The sequence below is a fragment of the Emydura macquarii genome, unplaced genomic scaffold (genome assembly GCF_026122565.2).
Source record: "Emydura macquarii macquarii isolate MOO-44397 ecotype Brisbane River unplaced genomic scaffold, CSIRO-AGI_Emac_v2 contig_3603, whole genome shotgun sequence".
NCBI classification, from domain to species: Eukaryota; Metazoa; Chordata; order Testudines; family Chelidae; genus Emydura; species Emydura macquarii.
The window spans coordinates 262,759-288,138 of NW_027133740.1; the positions used below are offsets into that span (position 1 = coordinate 262,759).

General features: G+C 45.6%; 1 protein-coding gene across 1 annotated transcript in view; it reads left to right on the plus strand.

Annotated features, from left to right (window-relative positions):
- Positions 1 to 25,380, plus strand: part of AP2M1 (adaptor related protein complex 2 subunit mu 1) — a 35,379-nt gene that overhangs the window by 7,517 nt on the left and 2,482 nt on the right. The window contains exons 2-8 of the mRNA XM_067536662.1: positions 6,472 to 6,584; positions 14,093 to 14,358; positions 15,987 to 16,069; positions 20,942 to 21,077; positions 21,219 to 21,360; positions 24,142 to 24,261; positions 24,865 to 25,000. Coding sequence (XP_067392763.1) covers positions 6,511 to 6,584; positions 14,093 to 14,358; positions 15,987 to 16,069; positions 20,942 to 21,077; positions 21,219 to 21,360; positions 24,142 to 24,261; positions 24,865 to 25,000 — 957 coding nt within the window. The 5' untranslated portion in view covers positions 6,472 to 6,510. The remainder of the gene's footprint in view (positions 1 to 6,471; positions 6,585 to 14,092; positions 14,359 to 15,986; positions 16,070 to 20,941; positions 21,078 to 21,218; positions 21,361 to 24,141; positions 24,262 to 24,864; positions 25,001 to 25,380) is intronic.

The following is a 25,380-nucleotide window of genomic DNA, read 5'->3' on the forward strand; positions in this document are numbered from 1 at the left end:
AGATAAGAACTGCATTTTCACAAACTCTTCTTTTCTTCAGGTTAAAGGTCTCCTAGTCTGCTTCTGATGGAGTTTAAAGCCCATCTGGCCTTGGCTTCAAGATTCTTCATGATAAATAACTTATATTGTAGGTTGTTTAATGGCTCACATCTTGAGCTTTACTTTTCACCTCTCTCGGGTGCTAATCTGAGGCAGTATACGGTCCTGCATTGGCCAAACAACCTTGAAAAGGCTGAAAGTGTAAAGAGAAGAACAGAACATTAGTCACTCAAGGCTGATTGTTTCCCAGTAACAGGATTGCTCATTCTGACTGAGTCATTCTGCTTTGTGCATAGCAGCTCACTCCAGCTCCATTTTGGATTTTCATTTTGTGGCCTCCTGATTCCAACAGCTGTGAGTCACCAAATGTATCCATATTTAAATTAACTGAACTGTATCCCTTGCATTTCTTAACCACTATAGGCTGTTTGTGCTTTCTATCGCAGGTCTTAAAAAGAATCTGCAAGGGGGAGGAACTACTCTCATACCTTTGTCCTTAGGGGAAAAGGCATGAAAGTTTTTTTTAAGCTTTTACTTTTGTGCAGACACATCCCATGGTTCTAGGCAGGATTGTCCAGTAGTTAACTCACTAGCCTGGGACACAGGTGATCTGGGTTCAATTTCCTGCTATGCCACAGACTTCCTCACCTTGGGCAAGTCACATAGTCTCCTCCTTGTTTCCTCTTCTGTAAAACAGAGATAGTAATGCTTCCCTAACTTGCAGGGGTGTTGAGGTTAAATATATTAAAGATTGCAAGGCACTCCTACCTAGTGGTAATGGAGCCATAAAAGAGTCATGGAAAACTAGGATCTATAATCTACCAAACAGCTTTGTGTAGTGTTTGATAACATGGTGGCAGAACTTCCTAAAACTTGTCTATGCTACAGCCTTCACTATTGCTGTCATCAGTATAGCTGCATTGGTGCTGGGTTGTGGGTCCTAGTTTCTCTAGTATTGAGAAGGCCACTGACATTTAGACTAAAATGACTAGCTTATAAGTATCTAGGCTTCTTACTAACTGGAAGAGTTGTTTCACTGTACAGAGACAAGAACCTAAGACCGTCAATGTGAATTTTTCAGCCAAACAAAGGTGCTGGTCAGAAAATTACATGACTGACTGTAGTTTGTTACTTATCTTTTGGCAATCTTCTGGGAGGGTGTGATTTGTATTTAACATTGTCAAGAACCCTTGCCTTGTATTATAGAGTGATGTTTGCTATGTTGTCTGTGGTCCTGATGCTCACCAAAACAGGTATGTTTCCTTTGGCAAGCTAAAAATAGTCTAATAATCTTAAATAGCATTAAATTCCTACCAGGGAGATTATTTTTTAGGCTGGGATGTGCTTTCTAGGCATCTTCTTGAAGGGAGGATGGGGAGAGACTTCTGACATGAGATGTGGAGAGAGCTGTTTTGCATGATCTGTCTTTGAGCAAATGACATAAGCATCTACAAACTTCTTTATAATCCACTGAATCAGTGTTTTTAAGAGGAAGGAGAAACTTTGCTTTGTCTGCTCTACGTTCAAAGTCTTTATTATAAAACACAACACTGTCTTGTCTTCTCTTGATAGCGTATTAAGTAACAATGAAAGTACATGGAATAGGTAACAAGCAGCACTGGCCAAATTAATAGCAATTGGACTAATCTTGCCAGCATGTTGCAAAAGGTTTATCCTAGTGTATCCAAACACCTCTGACTTCATATTCTGGAGCTGTGAATCTGAGCTACAAGGTGTCATGAGAAACTGTACATAAACGTCCTAACTTGACCATGGCTAACAGTACTAATGCATAGGTATCCCAGTGCTAACTGAAAATGTTAATCTTCTGAATGGTATATCTTAGAGAGACTCTACATCCCAGTAGGCAGGGCACGCTTGCCTTGCTAAAGACATGGGGCCTGTGGATACTGTACCGTCCAAAGACTGTATTTCAAAATGTGCTGCATTTAGCCTACTGATGGCTTTGTAGCTGCCCACTGAGACACACTAATGGACAGAATAATATTCTGTTAATAGCCAAGTTAGATCATGAGCTAGTGAACATAGCACAGGAATAAAAAAGCCAGGGTGTTTACTGACTTAATGTGTCCTTGAGTCATTCATCTCCCCTACCACCTTGCTGCTTGAGGCTGAAGCTTGATTGTACACACCTTGAATATGCAATGTACTAAGTATTATCACTACAACACTATCAGTACCCTGCTAGTCTATAAAGGCATGTGTTAAAAACAAGTAACTTCCATACCAGATCAGACTGCTAACCCATTAAATCCAGTAACCTGTGTCACTTGAGCTTTCAGGGGTTTGCAAGTAATCCCATAGTGAAAAGTATATAAGAATAGCATGCCCGTAGGGAAAATTTCTTAATAGTTAATGCCTTTAAACATGATGTGTTTATGACTTGGAATAAATGGAATGGAATAGTCTTTTATTCCAAAAGAATGCCTAATCCTTCTAGAAATCTGCTCAACTTTTCCCCTCAAATGAGATTGTGTGGCAGTTAGTTCCCCAGGCTAAAACTGCATTGAGTAAATGTTTCCTCATTAAAAAAGTCAACACTTTTAGAAATTGTTGAGTATTCCTTTGAACATAAATAATACATGACTCGATAGCATTAGCTATCTTATACAGTCTTCATGAAAGTCTTGTCATGCTTCCAATTGTGCTTGTCCTCTCTAGACCTCCTCTGTTCCTGACCTCCTTGAGGTAAGCAAGGGACAGAATAGTTCAATTTCCCTTCTTGTTCAATATCGCCTTGCATTTGCTGACTCTTGCTACCCTTTACTTATTTGGGATGGGTGGGAAGAACAGCATGTGGCCATTGGTTAACAAAGTGTAGAGCTGTGAAATGCTGGCATGTCGACCTTCTTTTGACTGTTTGTGAGGGTCCTGTCTGCTATCATCTTTTCAGTACTCCTTTCTGGACTAAGCCACAAGAGCAGCTGTTAGGCTAAATACTATGACTTGAAGGAGCTGATTGAATAAAGAGGGCAAACAATTGCATTGTAGAAACTGGATCTGTTAAAGCAGCTAGCTGTCTTTTATAGATAGACAAACTCACTTGTCTGCAGTCTGGTAACTTCTTAGTAGCTGTGAGGCCAGTAAGAACACATTTAGGATTCACTGGCAAATAGCTAATCTCGGCTGTTTTGGTTGATCAGTTTTCTTAAAGAACAAATAGTTTGAAGACTTGAAGTGTCACCAGCAAATGCAGGGTAGAGTCTAGGGTCACCTAACTCACTCTTGCTGAGCTTTCATCCAATGCACGATTGTACCTGGAGTGTAAGGTGGACGCTTTGATAAGGATGAAGGCTGTGGCCTGCAGCTGCAGATCTCTTTTAACATAGTGTGTCATTAGCTTAAGGAGTAGAATTCTACAGTACCTGAGTTTGGCTTGGTAGGTTCTCCACCATTCTTAGTTTTCCTGATGTCATCAAATCTGTCTGATCTTACATTGCATTATTATTGGTTTGTGGTGAGCAAGGTGCTGTACAGTAGCTCCTCTTTCTGTTAGAGGTAAATGTAGTGGGTAAAAACTGATGACATTTATAATCAACAGCGGGGTTCCAGTGGTACTTAGGCCTAGCGTATACTGGAAGGAGTTCGCTCATAGATTCATCTTATGGAAGCAAAAGTGCTTTTGCCAGTATAATACCTTTATACATATTTCTGAGCAAAATAAGCTATATTAGTCGTTGTTGGGATGTTGTGAAGGCCAAAAATCTAACAAGGTTAAAAAAAGAACTAGATAAGTTCATGGAGGATTGGTCCATCAATGTCTATTAGCCAAAGTGGTCAGGGATGCAGCCCCATGCTCTGGGTGTCCCTTCCTACCAGATGCTGGGACTGGATGACAGGAGATGGTTCACTCAGTAATTGCCCTGTTCTGTTCTTTCCCTTTGAAGCCTCTGGCATTGCCAGTGTCAGAAGACCGGATACTTGGCTAGATGGACTATTAGTCTGACCCCAGTATGGCCATTATTACGTTCTTAGCTTATGAAGCTTTAGTAATGTTGATTGTGCATTTTAGGGATCTTCGTTAGACTTGTGATGAGAAGTAGTAACGTGATTAAAGATCTGTAGATATGGGTCATTGGTTTCCTATACTTATTTAGTGTACTTGGTCAACAGGTACTATTCTAGCACCCAAAATGCATGGTAGGTTTTGTACAGACGTAGGAAGACAGACCATTCCTTGGAAGACAATGCAGCATAATGCAGTACCTATACTGCTGTAAGGTAGTGGGCTTTTCTACAGTAAAAAATTAAGTCACGTTAGAGTGATATTTCTATTGTCTGTGGACTCTGTGCCTGAAATGAGAGATTTGAGTCAAGATAAACGAACTCCAATAAAATAAATGCTTTGAGCCTCCAATACAATGAAACACTTTATTCCTGTCTAGAAATACTAGATGTTGTAATACAGGCACCCGGTACTTGTCTGTAGCTACAGGCAAGCATGTGCATTGTGTTCTGGTGAAATAGCAGGACATGAGTACCTTTACTAGGAAGTGTCTTAAAAGTGGGTTGTGGTGGATAATCAGCTAAACATGAGCTACCAGTGCAACATTGTGGCCAAAAGGGCTAATACAATCCTTAGATGCATAAACAGGAGAATTTCAAGTAGGAGCAGATTTTTATCTCAGTATTTGGCAGTAGTGTGACTGGAATACTGTTCAGTCCTGGTGTTGCCAATTCAAGAAAGAGTTGATAAACTGGAGAGGGGGCAAAGGCCCACAAGAATAATTCAAGGATTAGAAAACATGATTTATAATGAGTGAGCTCCTTGAATCTATCTTAACAAAGAAGGTTAAGGGGGGTGACTTAATCAGTCAAGTACCTACATGGGTAACAAATATTTAATAGGCTCTTCAGTCTAGCAGAGAAAGGTACAATACAATACAATGGCTGGAAGTCAATGCTAGACAAATTCAGACTGGAAGTAAATGGAACAACACTGGAACAACTTACAAAGATCATGGAAGATTCTCCATCACTGCAATTTTTAAAACAAGACTGGATTTTTTTGAAGAGATGCTTCAGGAATTTTTTTGGTGGAAAATTCTGACCTCCTGTGAAACACAGGCCATAGACTAGATGATCACAATAGTCCTTTCTGGCCTTGGAATCTATGAATTAGTAATTGGGGGGGGGGGGGAGAGTACCCTACTGCAGCTGTGCCGCTTTTGTTGATGTACGAAGCATCTACTTTAGGGGTTTTTCCATTGATGTAGTTAATCCATCTCTGAGGCAGTAACTAGGTCTACAGAAGAATTCTTTTGACTTAGCCACATTACACCTGCAGTTAGGTTGACCTAATTATGGTGCTCAGGACACAATTTTTACAGCCCTGAATGACATAGCTAGACTGATCTAACATAATTGTAGAGCAGGTCTCTGTTGTTGTTTCAGACTGGCCATTTCTGAAGATGGGCAGACACCACCAAGTGTAAGGCAGCAGTCGCACTTCTAAGCTTCCTTTAAAACCCTTGGGCTAGAGACGTCTAAATAAAAAGATGCTTAGCTTGTCAAGTCAAACTAACCACCTTGAATGTCTCAGTTTATGCAGTTACTATGTCTAGAGCTCTGAGCATAATGTGATTGATTGTAAGAGGGAAAATCCTCAGAGCGCCCCAGGATTCCGTGCAGTACCAAGTGGTAACATCATGTCAGCAGCAAGGAGCTTTAACTGTTCAGGTCATTCCGTGCCACTAGTGCCTTAACTGGGAAGTTCATCTTTTCAGGCTTAGCTTAGTCAAGTTACAAAATGTGCACCCGTACGTGAACTTAGAGTGAATAAACTCTCCTCTTAGCTATAACTGCATTGGGAATCGGGGAGGTCTGCTTGAGATGAAAATCATGACAGCCAGTTAAAAGCAGTCTTGGAGTTCCCAAATAAGACACTTTTTTTAACCACCTCAAACTTCTTAGATCTTAGGGTGTAAGAATCATGTCCCAATGCCCTCTTAACCTTCACAGAACAGCAATGCAAGATTGCTTGTGGTGCTGTCAGCAAGAGTATATGCACAGGTCCCAGAGTGACTGAGCCACAAAGCTGGTGTTTCAGGGTGACATGAGTGTTCACTTTCCTAAATAACTGGGGCTTGGCTTATAGCCTGGTAAATTGATAATTGAGTAGCAGCATCAGAGCTTGTCTAATGTTTCCACCAGGTTCTAATTGGTAGAATCTTTAAGGTGATACAGGCTTGAATAGGTGGGATGTAGCAACTTCATGTAGAGATTTAGCACCTTAATACAAACCTGTCAGAACTCTAACTCTCCTCTTTCCAGTGACTGACTCTATATACACGAGTCATTCCTGCTCATCTCCCAGCTGATAGAATTTAGTGCTGAGAAAAGTCTCTAATGCTGTCCAGTGACATCACTTATTGCCATACAAAAAGCCTAATATTCCCTCTGTCTTCTCAGGTCTTAAGCAACATGGAAAGAGAAGACTAAGGTTCCATCATGATCGGAGGCTTGTTCATTTATAATCACAAAGGAGAGGTTCTAATCTCTCGAGTCTACCGTGATGACATTGGGTAAGTACCTTGGCTCCAAATTAAATCCTCTGCATCCTTGGTCTCTGCAGCCTAGTCCCACTCATGGTGCAGACAACATTTCAGAGCTGCTTCCTCTGCATTAGCTGTGCATGCATGTGAAACTGTAGCTCTTCTCTAAATTTAGAGGTAGCAGGATTTTTTTGACATACTCTAGACCTGTTTCTAAATATTGATGTCCTTCAGGTGATGGCTGAGAATGGTAAGGCTAAACTTTTTCTTCTGATGCTAACGATCTCTGCTTCTCTTTCTATGAACCTCTGTGTGGAGACACTTCCTAACTTACTACTTGCAGTGAAGCTGGTAGAATTGCAGTTAAAACAAGAGTGGTAAAATGGCATTTGAGTGTATATCACCTATCCGGCCCAGGGCACACCTGCTAGTCTTCCCTGCAATCATGAGAAGTTAGGGGTGTTTCCCCATATTTGGATATGGCCACATTGCTCACAAAGCCCTTGGGCAAAGTTTGGCAAGTTGAACAGCAGCTGAATTTAGGCAGCCCTTAGAATAGTCGTACATGGCACATCTGCCAGGCTGGTGCCCTAATGGTTAGTTCTGACCTTTGTATTTATCAAGTCAAGGATACAAAGATCTAGCAGTGCTCAACAGGAATAATATCTGCTAGTGCCTCCTAACAGGGAAACCAGACAGAAGCATCCTAATAAAGCTAGCAATTCAACCCTCAAGTGCGGCTTCCCTGTCCCCCAACCTCTTCCTCCTCCTCCCCCCCCCCCAAAAAAAAAAAAAAATTGTGAAAAAGCCCCTTTTTATATAGCGGAACTCTTGCCTCTGGTGGATTCTAATTCATGTCCAGATTAGAATTACATAATCAAATCAGTTATGCCTGTTCAAATCCTCTGAAAGCAGTAGGGTTGGGTTGCCCAGGTGTTTTTGAGAGTCTAACTGGGCCTATAGAATCTCTGCTACTGATGGTACACAAGTCCAGTTTGACTCTCAAATCCTGTGATTTGTGTAGGGCTTTCAGCTGAGAAGGCTGGGTCATTGAGCAGTAAGCAGTCTTCCTTGATATGGAAATGAAGATGTATTGGAACCCCTTTACTATTCTTCATGTCTTTTCACAGCAGATTTTTACTTCCTACGGACCTTTATTTAGGCTGCTGCAGACTGAGGAATGCTTTATTTTGGAGCTGGGCTATATGGTGGGATTTAAGTTTAGCTTTTATCCCTGAACTGGAACAGTGTGTTGATGATTTGACCCTATCCATGGGAAGGTGGGAGGGAGAGTAGCTACTTAACACAACAATGCAATGAAGCTTATTTAACTAATAACTTTAAAATGCGTCCCTGGGATCAAACAGACTCTTCAGTTTTCTCCCAGCCTACACAGACTCTCGGTGGCAAGGCTTGTCAAAAACCTGGTTCTGTCCTAAGAGTATCCACCCTAACAGTAGTCTTTAGCTCCTTAATGCAAGTAGGGGATATTTGCAAAACAGTTGTACTTCATGCTGAGAAACTGCAAGCCTCACTTGTCGGTGCTGAAAATTCAAGGCCCGGTAGTCAGAAGGGGACATATGACTCTCTTCCCTGAAGGGCTGAAAAGCTACAACTAGCAGATGAAGTGACCAGTGAGCCAACTTTCTCTGCATAAAGTGCATCTGGTGTAGAAGCTGATAACAAGGGTGGTGTTAGCCAGCACTGGGCAGGAGATAAGCTCTTCAAGCTTCTGTCCTCCTTAGACTGTCTTGAGCAGAGTTTTCTTACTAATATCTAGTGCTAAGAGTCTGACATTTGCCAGCCTGTATGTTTTCTTGGTTTTTTTACTTCAAAATATCAATATATAAAATTTGATCTGTCCTGGGGATCATCCTAGAGGATGACTGTCAGAACTTGAGCCATAACAAATGCCTAATAAACATTCTTGTTCCAAGTGTGCGTTATGTATTTGAGTCAGCCAACAGTCCCTGACCTTCAGTTGCTTATCTTTCACTCTTGTATGTTCCAGTTTTACTAATTCTCCAGTTGCGTCTCCCAGGGCAAGCAAAACACAAATTTCTGTCCTTTAAAAAGGAGAATCTTTTAGGCTTTCACTATGCATTACAAAGAAGAAAAGGGCAAAGCCCAATTTTCCTTTGCAGGCTACCTTTTAATACTCCCAAATGCTAACTGGAAGAGCTTGTAATATCTTCTCTCCTTCTTGCTCATGTGATGCACAGGAGACAATGCATCTGCATGAGTTTCTGAATATTCTAACAACCAAAAATGTGTGTCACCACCCAGCAGGGCCGTTCATCCACACTAATGCAGAATGTGTAGTAGAAAAACAAGTATGCAATTCTCTTCTTTTCTGCAAATATCACCATGTAAAGTCTCACAAGAATTCAGTTAAGGGTATGTATTCTGCAGCCTTATAGAGCTAAAAGTTGATTCTAACCCCGCTAAAAAATGGCATACTTAAGGATGCTTTATCTGAATAGCATCCAGTGAAACACCGACTTGGAAAAGGCTTTAGCTGGATGAAACATAACTTGCATTTCCCTTTGTTTTGCAGCCTCAGGATGTCAGTCTTTCAGAGCCTAAGCACAGTGAGGCATGTCCTTTTTTTGCATAAGTCACCCTTGTGACTTTGGAAAAAGCTGCTGGCAGAACAGGAAGTAGCAGTACTAGAACCTTGGCCTCTGCTCCCAGTCCTGTACCTAATTCAGCAGTTCAAAATCTCTCTGGGTTAGGACCCATTTGTAAACTTTGATGGCTTGTCAGGACCTAGCAAATAGCTTTAGTGGAAAAAGAATCTGGTTTACTAAGTATTTGTTACCAATGATATAATATACATATTAATGTCATAGTAAGTGTGCTCTGCATACCATATTGGCAGCTCCAGTAGCTCCTGTCCCCTCTCTGGCTGGGCCAAATAGTGGGAGGGTGGTGGTGGTGTGACCTGACACTTGAGGTTGCAGCACCATTCACTCATATTTAGCCCTTAGTCGTCATAATGGAGGGATGGCTGGGCCAAACCAGAGCATCACTGCAACCTTGTGCACCAGGTTGCAACACCTGGATCAAGGAGTGGAGCACACCCAGCCTTGTGGGACCAGAGCTGCCATTGCAGGGTAAGCATGGAGTGGGCTCACTCTGCAGCTCCCCACATGATCCTTTGGTGCATTTATCATGACTCTCAGGTTGAGAAATACTGACCTAATCCATTAATTTCAATGCCTTTGTAAGCAAGTTGACTAGCCAATCTGGACCCACTGCCCCTTCAGTAAAAGAACTCCTACCTCTGTATGGCTGTGGAAATCATAGTACTGTGTCTGGATTTTGCTTTTAGTAACTTTCCTCTTCTTACAAATAAGGAAACGGAGGCCCATGTTAAATGACCTCTCTGGAAGGCACTTGCTAGATCTAAACTGGTGTAGAATGCTGGTCTGTTTCTGGGTGTAGCTGGCTTTGGGTGTGCCTTCTGGGATCCTTGTTTTCTTCTTCTAAACTGAGGATAATCTAGTATGTCTATGAATTACTACAACTTGTTGGTATTGAGGAGATAGTGGGTTGGCCTGGCTTGGGCCTGTACATATGCTTAGGCAGCTAATGTGACTGAGAGAACTGGATACTTCTGCCTTCAGCAGCTTTTTCCAATGGCACAGCATAAACTTTGGGGAAAGAGGCTTCCTGATTGAAGGAGTCTCACAATTTGCAGCTCTGTAAAACTGCTTCTGTTTCACTTACTTTAAAACTTCTAAAACTGGTAAAGATCAGTTCAAATGTTCCAGCAGGAACGTCACCTAGCTCTTAAAGTGCCCAAAGAACTATTGGGGATTTCTTCGGCTAGTGTCTAGAACCTGGTACAGAGTTGGGTACTAGCCCATGTGCTATTTTTATAAATGGCTGTAAGCTGGCAGGGAGCATCCTGTGCGTTCTAAAGACTTGTGATGGAAGTGAGCAATATAATTAGTGTCATTTCTGCTGTGCTGTGCAGTGAGCACGTAGAGCTTGATGCCAGTGATGCTAATGTCCACTTCAACTTGTTGCTGGCCTGTCTCTCTAACGGTGTGTGAAAGGGCAGAGTCAGAAGAGAATGGAATACTATCCAGCTTCTAAGTATTCCAAAGGGAATAAAAAATATTACAGTATTGTCCAAGGTCCTAAGTGGAATGTGGGTATGAAATGCCCCAATTTTGTTAAAGCATTTCTGGATCAACTTGGTATCCTAAATGGCTGTATTGTGACTCCCCCGAGCCTTTGGGCGCTTGTTTCCAAACCATCTTAGCCAAATAGTGATGTAAACGCAAAAGTCGACATGAGAGCCACATATTCTGGTGCATAGTGGGGGAAGAAGGGGGTATGCATGACACAAACCATTGCTGCTGATGCCCTTGTTGGTCGGTAGGTCATTCCCTGCATGTTCATCACTATGTGGCACTTCTACTGCCAAACTGAGTGGAAACTTGAAACTACATGTTGGGGGAGAAGGTCAAAGCCATGGGTCTACAGTAGCTGGAACCCCCTCCTCTTGTGGGTATATAAAATCTTAAACTGCATATGGTAACTTAGTGTCCAGTGAGCAGAGTGTCAGTTAAGTAACCATTGCTTTGAATTTCCTGGCACTTCTGTAGTAAACAATCATACTTCAGATTTTTTTGCTTGCAACGTCTCTCTGAAAGAATGGCTTGAAATAAATGCATGTAGTGCATCTGTCCATGCAGTGTAACTAGATGCATGCATAATTAGTTGTTACCTTTCTTAAATTCCATATCAAAACAAAAGCTCAATGCATTTAATTCAGGTTACCATAGAAGGGTTCACTGTAACCTTCAACCCTACGGTTTTCTTTGTATGGTAACTCCTGAAGTAATCCTCCCTGCATTTAAATATGCAGGTAGATATCTGGTAGGAATGTGCTATTAAATGGTAAATTGCATGTATCCTCTAATTCTTGAGCCTTTGGTTCCAAACCAGACTTTACTAATACTGCTCTTGTGCTTTGTGGTTCACACTTATTCTTAATTGTGCCAAGTTGATAGCAAAGTGCAGCATCTGACTCTTCTGGAAGTGCCATCTCTCCTTCATGCTCTAATTCTGCCTGGCTTTCTGTAATTCCCTGGGGCTGGACCAAGCCTGAGATGCTTCAGTCCAAACAATAGGCTTTCAGAAGGGAATGCTGCCTCAGTCAGATGCGTAATAGCACTTCTGATGTCTGGCGGTAGGGGAAATCTAAACTGCAAGCAGGCTTCTCCTTTCGATGCAGCCTGAGACTTTGAGGCTTTTAGCATTGTTGGTATCTGCCATTTTATTTGTAATAAACTGTACATAAGAGTGTAAATTGGGTAACACTGATCGAGACTTGGGTACAGCTCTGACTAAACACCCAGTTAGAGCTGCGATTAAACAGCACAGAAATCTGTTGGCACTGATAACTGCTGAGTGGCCACTGCACGTTACCTTTCCGTCTGCAAGGGCTTCACTGCTGTCACAGCCTGTGACTTTCCATGAAGAACCCCCCTCACCTCTTGTGCTTGGAAACGGGGGCGGGGGGTGCTGTTGGTCTCTCCATATCTCTTTGGATTCATGGTGCCTTGTGTGTGTTTCTAACCCTTTCTCTTGTTGCTGTCACTCCTCCTTTCTTCGCTGGCGCCATTTCTGTCCATCCCATCTCATTGGCTGCTGTAGCAATAGGTAAGAGACGCGTGGCAGGCCTTGACTGGCCCTACAAAGTGGGGAATTGATGTGCTAAAAAGTTTCATTCGCTTGAGGCTTCCTCTCTATCTTGGACCAGTCCATGACTCTCGGGGCTAATACTAGTGGGTTGGAATGGATGGGTGCAGCTCAATCCTTGGAGCACTATCTTTGATTACAGGGTTTATTGGGTAAAACTTAGATATTACTGAGGAACTTAAACTCTTCAGGATCAGTAATTTTTATAAACCTGTCTCCATCTTGAAGACAAACGAAACTAGTATTTTTTAAGGTTGTTGGGCAGTAACACATGGCGACATACAATGTAAGTGACAGGGACTGAAGGGGCTGGAACTTACCCATTCTAAAAAATGGGTTATTTACTACCCAACTCATGAATGTTAACTATACCCAGTATATTGACTATCAAAATGCAAAGGCATCAGGCAGTTCAACACCGAACAGCAGAGTAGAAATAAACACTTCGTTGGGACTGTCTCCTATCTCATAGGGTCAGTGCGAGACGTTGTATGGCTCCTAGCTCATTCCTTGGTGACAGACTCTAGTTCTCAGACTTGCATCAAGAAAATAGTGTAAAAAGCTTCCTGACTTCCTTCCTGGATTCCTAGTCTTAACAGACTTCTGATTGAATGATGGGAGTTCAGTTTGCAGCTATGCAGTGGTCAGGATGCCAAAACCTTCCTCCTACATAATGCAGAATGTTCAAGAGCTAGCCTCTGGCGTTTGTCCTAGGTTGAAATTCCACATCTCTCAAAAGTAAAGGCATTTGTACAGTAAGGACTTGGTCTAGTGTGCATAAATTGTCAGCTGTGTAGTGGGTTTAAGACACTGGACCAGATTGGTAGTGCATCATGTTGGGATTAGGGGGAATGGCAGAGCTCCGCAGGGAAGACTTGCACAACACCTGCCTGCACTGTGCAAATCATTAGTGCATTTCCATTAGCTTGTTGCACCATTGGAATTCTAAAATCCAGCAGTCAAACCACTGTGTGCTATAGCTGAAGCATAGAATAATGAGGGCAGGTAGTGTAGTCTGGAAACCAGTAAAATATGCTCTAAATTCTGCTCTTCACCTTCTGGTTTGAGCTTCCTCATCAATGCTTGCTGTGTTCAGAGATGAAGTAGATCTGGGAACTAAAACTTCCATGGAAGAGTAACAATCCCATTCCTGACACTACCTGCCTCCATGCATCAGGCAGGTGACTCTAGTAAGATTTGATGGGTTTTCACAATAGCATGTGATATGACAGCAGTTCCTTCTATGCAGAAGGGGTTGCAGTCCAGCTAAACATCAAACAAGTTGGGGGAGGGAGGCAGAGGGGAGCAGCAGGTGTAGAAGCCTGATGCTGCTGTGTGGCTTTAAAGGGTGGAAAATAGAAAGTAGCTGGCTGTTGTGCATTTGGTCAGAGTTGGGTTTCTCTAACTAGGCCATAGCCTATTTGACTTCTGACCGTGCTAGCCAATGAGGGAACACTAGCAAGGTGAATTGAGGGGAAGCCTCTTGTTAGGCCAGTTGAGAAACTTTCATCTGGAGGCAGATGGGAATTGGCGGTGTCTTAGTCCAGAGCTTCTTAGAGGTTCAGTAGGTCCTCTTTCCTTGCCCCCTTCATGTAGTACATTGCAGGATTTAACATCTGTTAATTCTGTTCCTGAACTCTGTTAGATCCATTGGCTGTAGTGTCCTAAGCATTCTTCCTGATAAAGACCAGGCGCACGTAGCTGTAGTTTTTAACAAATGTATAGTCACTAAGCAACTGGGCAGAAACTGTGTATCCAAATGTGCATGGTACATATGGAGTTTAATTCTATTTTCCCCCCCTCTTGTAATAATCCTCTAGGCGGAATGCAGTGGACGCCTTCCGTGTCAATGTCATCCACGCACGACAGCAGGTGCGTTCACCTGTCACCAACATTGCCCGCACCAGTTTCTTCCATGTCAAGCGTTCCAACATCTGGCTGGCTGCTGTCACCAAGCAGAATGTCAATGCTGCCATGGTCTTTGAATTCCTCTACAAGATGTGTGACGTGATGACTGCCTACTTTGGGAAGATCAGCGAGGAGAACATCAAGAACAACTTTGTGCTGATCTATGAGCTGCTGGATGGTGAGGAGTTTGCCATTGGACCCCTGTTTGAGACACTTGGTTGCTTCCCAGGATCCAGTTAGCTGTAGCTTAGTCCCAGTCCAGTGCTGGCTCTGAGTATCTTCATGTAGTTTGTATGGGGCTGAGGCATACAGTTTCTAGCTCCACTGCATTCTGCCTTCCAGTGCTCTCAAATGTAGGATGATGGAGCTTTCCCAGTTCTCAAACACATACATTTGTGTTAGCTGCTCCTCACTTCAGTGGTGAGATTACCTGTGCCATCATGGTGATGAGGATGGTATAAACATGTAGAGAAAATGAAGCGAATCACTCCTTCACCAACCATTCTTGAATCTGATCAAGAGCTGGTGTGTATGCCGTGTGGGCTATTTGCCCTGTTCCTTACTTGGTGTTAGAGCAAGTCTGGGGAGTTGACACCTCAACCCTGTCCTCTCCCTGAGGAGACAGTGCAGTTCAGGGCTGTTCTAATGGTGTATTATTGCAGTCTGTTCTCTGTGGCTATAGAGGTACCTCTTTTGATGCTCACTGAATCCTTTTTATACATTGAGCATCAAAAAAGTATCTGCTTGGGTCCATGGAGGCTAAAGACCACTTGAGCTGATTCTGGGTCCTCATCTCACCTAACACTAAGTATCAAGAGAGTCAAGGCATTAGAAATAATATTCTTTGTATTAATCTCCACTGTTCCCTAAAACAGAGCTCCATCTTTCTCCACAGATGGACTCAAAAGAATGAAACAAGCATGGGTGTACTAGCATTCAGTAGCCTGCCCAAAGGTCACCGTTAGTGTTTGACCAATTCTCTAAGGTCCCTCAGGATGGAGATGGAGGAGCTGTAATTTATTGCCATTTCTCTTACATGGCAGGCTCTGCCTTGGTGCCCAAAGTCTGCCCTCTCCTAGCAGGCTGAGTGGGAACAGTTCCTGCATGTGCAGTGTCATGTTATATTCACATTACAGGTTTCCTATCCCTGCTGGATTTTGTGTGGGTGGCTTGCTGTTCCCTGGAGGGGCCAAGTGTACTTGTTCTCTGTAGCTAACGGCTGTTTCTCTCCCCTGCTGGCTCGCCCTGCGGTGTCACTACTCTGCTGTTATTTTTTTAGGTTTTGATTTTTATTACATCTTCATGCGAAAATCAAAACCTAAAGAAAATGCTGCAAAGATAGATTATTCTGCTGTTGGATAAACCCTCTTCACTGTCCCTTGGATGTCTGTGGATAAATCCTCTTCAGAGTCCCCTGGATGTCTGTCTTGTCTTACTGGTATTTAGACCCTGAAGTACAGCCCCATGAAAGCTAGTGAGCTCCTCACTTTGAGATGGACAAACCCTACCTTGCCCCCAGACTGGCTTGAAAATTTGATTTTTTTTCCCCCTCCAGATGGTCACTACAATTAGTCTGGCAGGGCTGCCTCTCTGCTCCAGGGGGGCATTCCAGTGCCCAGTCTTGGGCTGGTCATGTCTGCCCTGCTTCAGACACTCCAAGACTCTGTTAAGGGGGCAGGCATCCACGCACCACTCCTTTCTCCCTCTAGGAATGTTTAGCACTGGGGGCTGCCTGTGTTGGAAGCGACCCTGCAGCTCTCCTATCTTATGCGTTCTTTGAGCTGATTATTCTTTACCCTCCTGTAGAAATCCTGGACTTTGGCTATCCTCAGAACTCTGAGACGGGAGCCCTGAAAACCTTCATCACTCAGCAAGGCATCAAGAGCCAGGTAATGAGGGGGACTCAGGATGTAGTAGCACTGTCCTGTCCCTAGTCTGTCTTGGCTCAAAGGAGTGCAGGGGTCTCAGTCTCTTGGGGGAGGGATCGATCTCAGCTACACAAACTTTTCGGGGTCTGAGCAGGTCGTGGTCTTGAGCATGGTATAGGAAGCTGGATAGATTGAGAAGCCCCTTTCAGAGGGGAGAACTTGAGCAGTGTCTTGCTCTGAGCATGTGCTTCATTAGCACAGTCTCCCTGTTTCTCTCCCACTGAGGGGAGGTGGAGGGTCTGAAATGGATCATCTCTGATCACTTCTTTACTTGAAAATGTTCAGTAGTTTCAAACTTCATTTGCACCAACTGAAAATGAGGCTGGCAGGTGGGAATAAACTTGTATCTAGGTAAATCATAGACCTAGCCCAATTAGATATAGAACTTCTTCGTATTCCTCTCCTAGGGCAGGATGCTTGTGCTTCTGCTCCAGTCTAGTCTCCAGTTTTCAGTGCCTCAAGGCATGGGGATCTCACCTCTTCCCTTGGGTGACCTGTTTTGCAGCCTGATGAGTCTTGCTGTTAATCTCCTCCCTTATTCTTAGTTATACTGCCTTGCCATCACAGATTTAGACTCTACTTCATTTAGTTTTTGTATTATGGTAGAACCTAAAAGCCCCAAATGAAATTAGATTTTCACTGTGCTAGGCAGTGTGTAGCCACCAGGCAGTGTTTGTCCCCCAAAGAGCTTAAATCTAGATAGGTAGGAGAAAAGTAAGAAAACACTGCTAGATAATTCATGTGCCTGAAAAGGAGGGCTGGGTGTTAAAGGAGGGAAGCTTAATCCCCATGAAGGAAAGTGTAACCCCTTGCCGTTCAGTGCTTTGGGACTGTCCAACCTGAAGCAGAGCTCAAAATTGGGCTTGTTTGAACTCTGTTGGGAAGGCATTGCTTGTTTTCTGGGGCAGGGTCTTACTGATGCACTCAACTACACAGAGCTGTTCATGAAATCCACCTGCCATGGAGTAGAAGTTGGCTGTGAGGCAGAAGATCTCTGCCTCTAATGTAATTGCAGTTCATGTTGGACCTTGTGGTGTTGCTGGAGGCATTGCAGTCATTCAGATCAGATTCTGGCTGGCCCCCTCCATCTAGTGTAGGCAGAATCCATGTGATTCAGAGTGGAATTGAAAACTCACTTCTCATGTGCTTTTCATAGGCAGGGTAAGAAGGGAGGGGTCTGAAGTCCTCGGCCTGCATTAACAACCAGTCTGAATCTTGTTGCTGTTGAGTTCATTTTTTGCCCAAACACTCAGTGTCATGGGGGAGCCTAGGCTGTTGTGCCCTTGCTGTGGTTAAACGGCAACTTCTAGCCTCCAGGACTGCACTCATCTGCACTCACTTTCCCAGGAATCCAGCAATAGGGAGCTCCCCCGTGGTCCTGCTGGGTGAGCAGAAGTGCATAGCCAGGCCTGAGCCCCACCCACCCTCTTGCACAAACTGCTGACTTGTACTCCAGCAGGAAGTATCAAGGGCCAGATGGGAAGGCTCTGGAAAGGCTGCGCTTCCGGGCTTTCTCTCTCCTCTCCCCCTTGTGACCCTCAGTGCTGATCACACCAGTCTGCTGCAATCTGACACGCAGGCCATTCAGTGCCGAAACTGGCTGAGTCAGCACCAGTTCTTAGGAAGACTTAAAACTAACCACCTCCATCACTTGATGATTTTTTTTAAACGCTGCTCTTCACTCCTATGTTTAGCAAATCTTCATGTTATCAGTCAATAAATAAGCTGCCACATTCAGTTCATGCTCCATCTCCCTTATACCTAGCTCGTTCAACAGCTGGCCAAAGAGCCAGCTGTGCTGTTATCCCTGTAATAGTCGCTTTAGACTACAGGGCGTGGCAAGCAATGATCCATCCTGATCCGAGTAACAGTTCTGCTTTGCCTGCTGGGACTCTGTCAGTGGGCTGCACCTTCACATTAAAAACAAGAACAGGCACAATCTGCTTCTGGCATAGTACCTACAATGCCCTCAGATTGTATTGCTTGAGTGTCCCTACCATATTTTCAAGGCTTTATGCAGTCCCTACAATGGTCTGCCTCTTGTATGGAACAAAGCAAACTGCTTGGAAGCCAGACTTCTGTGTCCAAGGACTTCAGCTGCACGCAGCCGCTGAGACTAAACCTGGAAAAGCATCATGCACACAAGGCAGTGCTAAATGGCTTGCCTGCCCTGTTTGTGACCCACATTTTAGGCCTGAATCCAGCTGTAAGCATCCTTCAGTACCAAACAGTGAAACTTACGACACTTTCCAAATAAGTTTGAGCGCTGCTTCCTGTGACACATTACCACATTCACAGGAAGGTCTTAAACTGTCCACAATGCACATTGCCTTCTTGGAAGGGCTTGTAACAATTGGATACAAGTGTATCCTGGAAATGATAAGTTGACAGGCTTTTGCTTTATAGCTTACCAAAGCAGTGCCCTGAAGATGCTGGAAAGGGTGTTATATCACTCTGGAGATCATGACAGGCATCAGTATGATGGCTGGCTTCCCTTCTAGTCTGTATTGTGTACCCACATAAGTAGTAGCCTGTCTTCTGAGGAGACCCAGCACTAGAACACAGCATGTTGCAGATTGCGTTGATCTGCGTTGGCAGAAGCTTGCACTATAGCTTGGCTCATCCTCCCTTTTACAAGAAACTAAGCTCTCAGCTTTTGAACTCTTTTCCTACTGGCCCTGCTCCTGGGCAGAAAAAGGAAGGCCAGTTTGCCCGTTCTAAACCCTCTATTATAAATAGGAACTAATTCTAGGAAAAAAGTAGTGTCATGCCTGCGCGCCCCCACACACACAAAAAGTGCCCTGTGGGAACTTTCTGCTGCAATTGCCATCCATCAGCATCTCCCTTACTTCTCACTTACTAGCAAAGTTCTGGACATTCTGCAGCTATAGAATTTTTCTAGAGCCACAAAATATCTGGGGGTCCCACTCTGAGTTGGAAGCCTCTCTACTTTCCAAAGCCCAGGAAACACGTGGACTCTAGCACCCACAGGAGATGCTCCCTGCACCTTCATGCTGGGCCACTGTCTCAGTAGCCGTGTGTTCAAAACAGAATCCTGCAACACCCTAATATTCAGAGGATTTAGTGAATACAGGAGCTGTAGGGCTACCTCCGGCCCGGTCTACACTTACCTGGAGATTGTGGCAGTCGCCGGGAGTTACGCAGAGTAGCTTGCGTAACTCATGTCAACTGTTCTGCTTCCCTTCTGTGCGCTGTCTACACTGTCTATAAGGAGGCTTTTGGTCAGCGGAGTGGTTGGGAGACCCTGGGATACCCTGCATGGTGTTCAGCAGAGTGCTGTATGGACAGTGCCCTGCAGATTCTGAATTAACATCCGGGTTTTTTAACAGGATGAAAATAGTCTAATGATGGCATAAGCACAAAACTGGAAATATTTGTACCTTGGTTAATTAGGAGCCTTGTGTGGAACCAAACTCCTTGCTGTTCACGTGGCTAGCTTATAATACTGAGTTCTCACACTGCCCCCTTGTGGCTGCAGCCACAGGACATGAGACAAAAGGCTGATGTTGTTGTCCCAAACATAGCCATTTTCCTGGAAGAACCTGGATTAAAATGGGATCTAATGGTGAAAATGAAACCTAATGTCTGACAAAGTCCTGTAGCAGTGGATGCAGAGTACCCTCCTGCTTAACTCTAATATCCCCTTTGTGTTTATGCTGGGGCATGGCAAGTGCACATGACTTAGGCTGGGGAGAATGCAGAATCTAGACCCAGTGCAAGGGTGTGTCTTGCTCTGCAGGGCCTGGGACTCACTTGGGTGTTCTCCACTCTGCCTGCCCTGCTCAGCAGACTGCAGGTTCCTGCCTTGCCCCTGTTCAGTGGTGCATTGACAGGTCATGTCTGGAAATAGTCCCTGCAATGCTGGAGTGCTCCGTAGCCTGAGCTTATGGGAAAGCCCTCCTCTTGTTTGTGCTTATTAGATGCCCAGATAGTGACAAGCTAACCTACTTTGTTCCCTTCCTGAGGTAGCCCTGAAGCTAACCTGCCTCTTTTTCCGGTTCCTCCCCTTTCCTGCTACTGACCTGCTTGCCTGCTAACCCTGTGTGCACAACACTTGCTGCTATACATCTGCTTCCTCTCACTCTGCATCTGACTGGACCTGCTGATAGCACCAGGTAGGTGAACCTGCTGTACGTCCCAGCAAATGCTTAATGCTCTTAATGGTACAGCTGAGTTAGTGGGATTTAGATCCAAGAACAGCAGCTGTTAAACTGCCCTAATGTATATGTAACTTGACATGGAATGGCTGTCCCCAGCTTGCATATGCTTAGGTGTCTCTTGCCAGCCATTGGAAATGGGTCTGATCCTGGTCTGACATACCGAAAATACAGTACAAAGCATATCAAACTCATGTCATGTTACATTGATCTGGTGGCATTGTTCCTTACTAGCCCAGGATTTTCTGTAATCAGCCGTAATGGCTCAGCAAAGCCTGGACCGCATTCTTGGTCTAACTTGCTTTACTTAATCCTTGGTCTAACAATGCTCCACCTAATCTAATGGAAAGAGGCCTATCCTTGCTTCCTTTTGATGGCCGAGATTACAGCCAGATGAATGTGAGAATAATCGATCCCTTCCCAGAACAGGGGACCCCTTCTTATGGACCCTGCACTCTAACTCGGCTATTGATACCCAATGGGCTATTATGATGGTGCCCCAGATCAAGGCAACTGATGCGTTCTCATGGCTGATGTGTCTTGCATTGCAAGCACCTTGCTATGTGTTCAGCTGTTTAAAACACTACTCTTCTGGATTCAGTCCTAATGCCTGATCTTGAGTTGCCCAAGAAATATCATCTTCCCTCTTCTTCAGACGAAGGAAGAACAATCACAGATCACCAGCCAGGTGACTGGCCAGATTGGCTGGAGACGTGAAGGGATCAAGTACCGTCGGAATGAGCTCTTCCTGGATGTGCTGGAGAGTGTGAATCTCTTAATGTCACCACAGGGTAAGTGGAGGGGAAGCAGGTTTTCGTCACAGTGGATAGCTTCGGAATCTGCACCCTCCTCATGGGGCAGGAGTGCGGACTTCCACAGGTAGCTTTCCACCCTCCTGGGGCTGCTTCAGTGTGTGCTCTTCTCCACCCCAGGTCAGGTTCTGAGTGCCCACGTCTCTGGCAGGGTGGTGATGAAGAGCTATCTGAGTGGAATGCCAGAGTGCAAGTTTGGCATGAATGACAAGATCGTAATTGAGAAACAGGGCAAAGGGACTGCGGATGAAACAGGGAAAAGGTAAGAGTGTTAGGGCAGGATTCCTCAGGAGCCAGGGATGCAGCAGTTACAGAGCTGGAGTGATATCTTTCCTCCATCACCCGCCTGAGAACTGGATCATTAGATGTCTTTGAATATATTGCAGTGGCACTTTTGGTACTGAAGGTTAAAAGGGAAAGCTGGCTTGAAGGCCCCAGCATAGACAACTTTGCAGCCTGGAGAATAATCTGGTTCCAGAAACCAGAGCGATATGAGCAAGGGGACAACCTGCTGCTAGTTGCACAGAAGCCTTGATGCCATTATTCTGCATAAGGCAGTGAAATCAGAATGGGGTAGCTGGGGTCCTCTGGGTCCAATCGTGGCTGTGGCATGTTTTGGCTGCAGAGGGAACAGACTATTCTAGTGGCTAGCTTTTCACTCCGACATGCCAGTCTGAAGTCAGAGTTCAGTGGGAGGCTTTGATTCCTCTACTTCCTCCCTACGGTTGTCAGGGGCAGGGATCCCCTGGGGAGATGCTTCCTACCATCTTTCATAATTGCTCGAGCAGCCCATTCTGGCCAGTGCAACAGGAGGGGTAGAGTGCTGGTGATCATGTAGAGGGAAGGAGGGAAGACAGGGTAACCTCCCTTTCCATGACTAATGTGTTGCAGCCAGATCACTGACCCTTCAGCCCTGACAAGAATGGCCAGTTAGAGTAACTTCCACTCTGCCACTTGGCTAAACATGTCTCTGGGCAGGGTTGAGCCTGGTGAACCTTGCTGGTTTAGGCCTTGGTGCCACATCTGCAGTCAATTCCCTTGCTCTCATGCTGTATAGACAGGCTTGTGCTCTCTCCAGCCTCCCTGCTTGGGACTAGAATGCTGCAACAGGCGGGGGCTGCCCACAGCACAGAGCAGCTCCGTCCTCCCACTAACCATTTGTTACGTTTTCTCTTGTTTTCTGCTGACCCCAGTGAATTGGGAAGGTAGATAATCTGCTTTTGCTGTGTGCGCGCACTCTGCTACCCATCCCTGTCTCTTGCTTTGCGTGACTTGTGCATGTGCCTCAGACGTCAGACACTTCCCCTGATGGTTCCTGTGACCTGCTTATCCTTCAGATCAAGCCAGGAACTAGCACTTCACTGTCCCCTTTAATCCCATCTGTCCAGTAAACTGGCTGTCAGTTGGAGACTGGACAAAGCCTCGTGACCCTTGGTGAGGGGCTGCTGCTCTGGGAAATCCTCTAGCTAGTAAAGTTCTCTGCATTGGCTGGTAAATCTCCAGCATTAGTAGCCAATAGCAGCCAACTATCCCCACAGCTGCTTTACTGATTGTAAGTGCTAAGTGGGGCGGTTTGCTCACTGTAAAGCAGCCTCTCTGAGGTACGGAAGCAGGAAGGGAAACTCCCCCCTCTTGGCAATCAAAACCTGAGCTGTGCCTGCCCTGGCAGCGGTGAGCAGGAGTGCTGGATTCTGGTACTGAAGTGCCCAGCTGTGGTAACTGTCTTCAGAGTTCCAGTGTGTGGAGGTTCAAGGCATGAGTGGCTCAAGTTTTGGTGTAGAAGCTAAACTTGGGCAGTTGTGAGCAGTCCCAGCCTCTCCCTCATAATTCTCCTCTCTGTAGGACTTTCCTGTTAGCTACAAACCTGGCAATTGTAATAAACTGGCTACTCTAGCGACAATGGCCTTCCACAGATGCATGGGAGGGCACCCGGCTCCAAAGGGTTCTCTCTCCCTCGGCAAAGTAGCAGGACCTTGGGCTTCTCTGGAGAGGAAGCAGTAGGCAGATCACAATGAAGAGTGGCCCGTGTCAAGGCTGCCGTACAAAGGCTGGATATAGTAGAGCAGTGGCCAATCAGACTGGAGTTTGTCTCCACCAACTGGCTGCTTTAGGATACAGATGATTGCATAAATGAGAAGCAAACTGCTTCCCTGGCCTCTTCGTACTTACACAGCTCTCCCATTGACCATGAAGCCCTCAAGGCATCCCAGGTGCCACAGACTCTGCACTCTGGCATCCCTTCCCTGTCACTGTCAGTGGCTGTGTCCCTTTCACGCGTCCCTCAAAGGTTTTGGGGCAAGCAAGTGCTCCTTGTGTTCTCAAAGGCTATAGTGAGGCTGTTCCGAGAGATGGAACCCCATTGCTATTGCAGGCCAGCGGGGAACTCGTGTCCTGCTGATCTGTGACTGTCAGTCTGGGAGCTGCATCTGTTTGAATCCTACAGGTGCAATGCCAGAAAGTCAATACCTGAACTTAAGACCTATGGCAGGGAAGCAGTGTCCTTCACAAGCCAAGCTTGTGCTGGCTGGCTTGTGGCCCTGGAGTGAACAACTGTTAGGTGCATGGAAACATGGCTGGTGACTAGAAAATGTCGAGAGAAATTTGAGGAGAAGGGACACCCCCACAGCGTCAGGGTGGAATAGCACTGTGTGCAGGAAAATGCTTCCTCTCCCCTCAGACTTCATTGTAGGGAGACACCTGTTCGGGTGGGGCTGGCTGAGTTTCCCTTGGCCTAGTGAAGTGATGTTAGCAGGGCAGACTCCAGCATTGTGCGCCCAGCCTAGGCCTGGGTTGAGGTTTCTCACTTAGGAAAGTGTCTTGAAGGTCTCATGTGACTTCAGTGATACAAAGAAAGTGTCTGCACTGGGCAGGCCTGTGTCCCCTGAATCTCTCCTCCCTGCCTCCCTCACTCCATGGACACACTGTGATGGCAAATTGCTCACACAGAATACTCACTGGGAATTGCAGCCTGGGCAGACCCTATGTGCCCCAGGACATACCAGGGGCTGCAAATTGCACTTTAACTTTCTGTCTTGTGCTGTAGCGGCAAACAGTCCATCGCCATTGACGACTGCACTTTCCACCAGTGTGTGCGGCTCAGCAAGTTTGACTCAGAGAGAAGCATCAGCTTCATCCCACCAGATGGAGAGTTTGAGCTAATGAGGTATGGCCACTGAACGCAGATCCCTTGCATTGGCCTCCCTCGCTGCTGTGGGAGTCTCCCTCCATGCTGTTAGCTTCCACCTGATCAAGTTCCTTGACCACTGGTATACCCTGCCTGTCTAGCCCCTCCTGTCCACAGGGCTCCACCGGTCTATGTGCTTACAAGCTGGCCTTGCCACTCCTCCAGGGAGGAGGATACTGCCCAGCTCTCCATTTTACAGATGGCACAGAGGTCGAGGGCAAAAGCCATGGGACATCTGAGCCATCTCCCCAGCGGTGCCTGCAGCTTTAGGGTACAGCCCTGTGCTTCCTAGCACTTAAACCAAGCTCTGTGTGACTGGTGCAAGAGCCAGGAACAGATTCCAGGAATCCAGACTCCTAGTCCTAGTCCTGTGGCCTTTACTTCCTCATCCTGCTTGTGGGGTGGCTCACTTTAAATGGTGTCTCTAGCTAGTGCTCTTAATAAATCATGGAGCCATCCACAGTCAGTGCTTATCTCTAGCATATGGTTGGCTTCCCCATTGGGAGAGCAGCTGCCATTTGAGGCCCTAAGGGAGCCTTCTCCATTGCAGGGTTTATTGACATGTTTGTCCTGTCCCTGCAGATACCGAACCACCAAGGACATCATCCTGCCCTTCCGTGTCATTCCCCTGGTGCGGGAAGTGGGCCGCACCAAGCTGGAAGTGAAAGTGGTGATCAAATCCAACTTCAAACCCTCCCTGCTGGCCCAGAAGATAGAGGTAAGACACAACCCCAGGGGTCCTTGTGCCAGGGAGAGAAGCAGGAGGCTTAGCTGGGACCCCCAAGATCCTGGGAGATGAGGTCTAACTCTGTGCAGTACTAGAAAGGCTCAGTGGTGGTGGTGCTTTCACCTTCCTCGCAGAGCAGGAACAGGGCGATGAGGTCCGCTATATGCGATCTGCCTGAACAGTTGCACTTCAGCATGGGGGTCCGTTCCCTGGGAGCTGGACTGGGCTCACTTTGTACTCCAGGCACCTGCCAGCAGCTGTTCACCAAGCATGCCAACCACTGTTAATGCTTGTACCCGTCTCACTCATCTGCTGCTGTGAGCTGTCCCACTACTCACTGTTCCCAGAGGTAACCAGGCAGCAGTAACAGA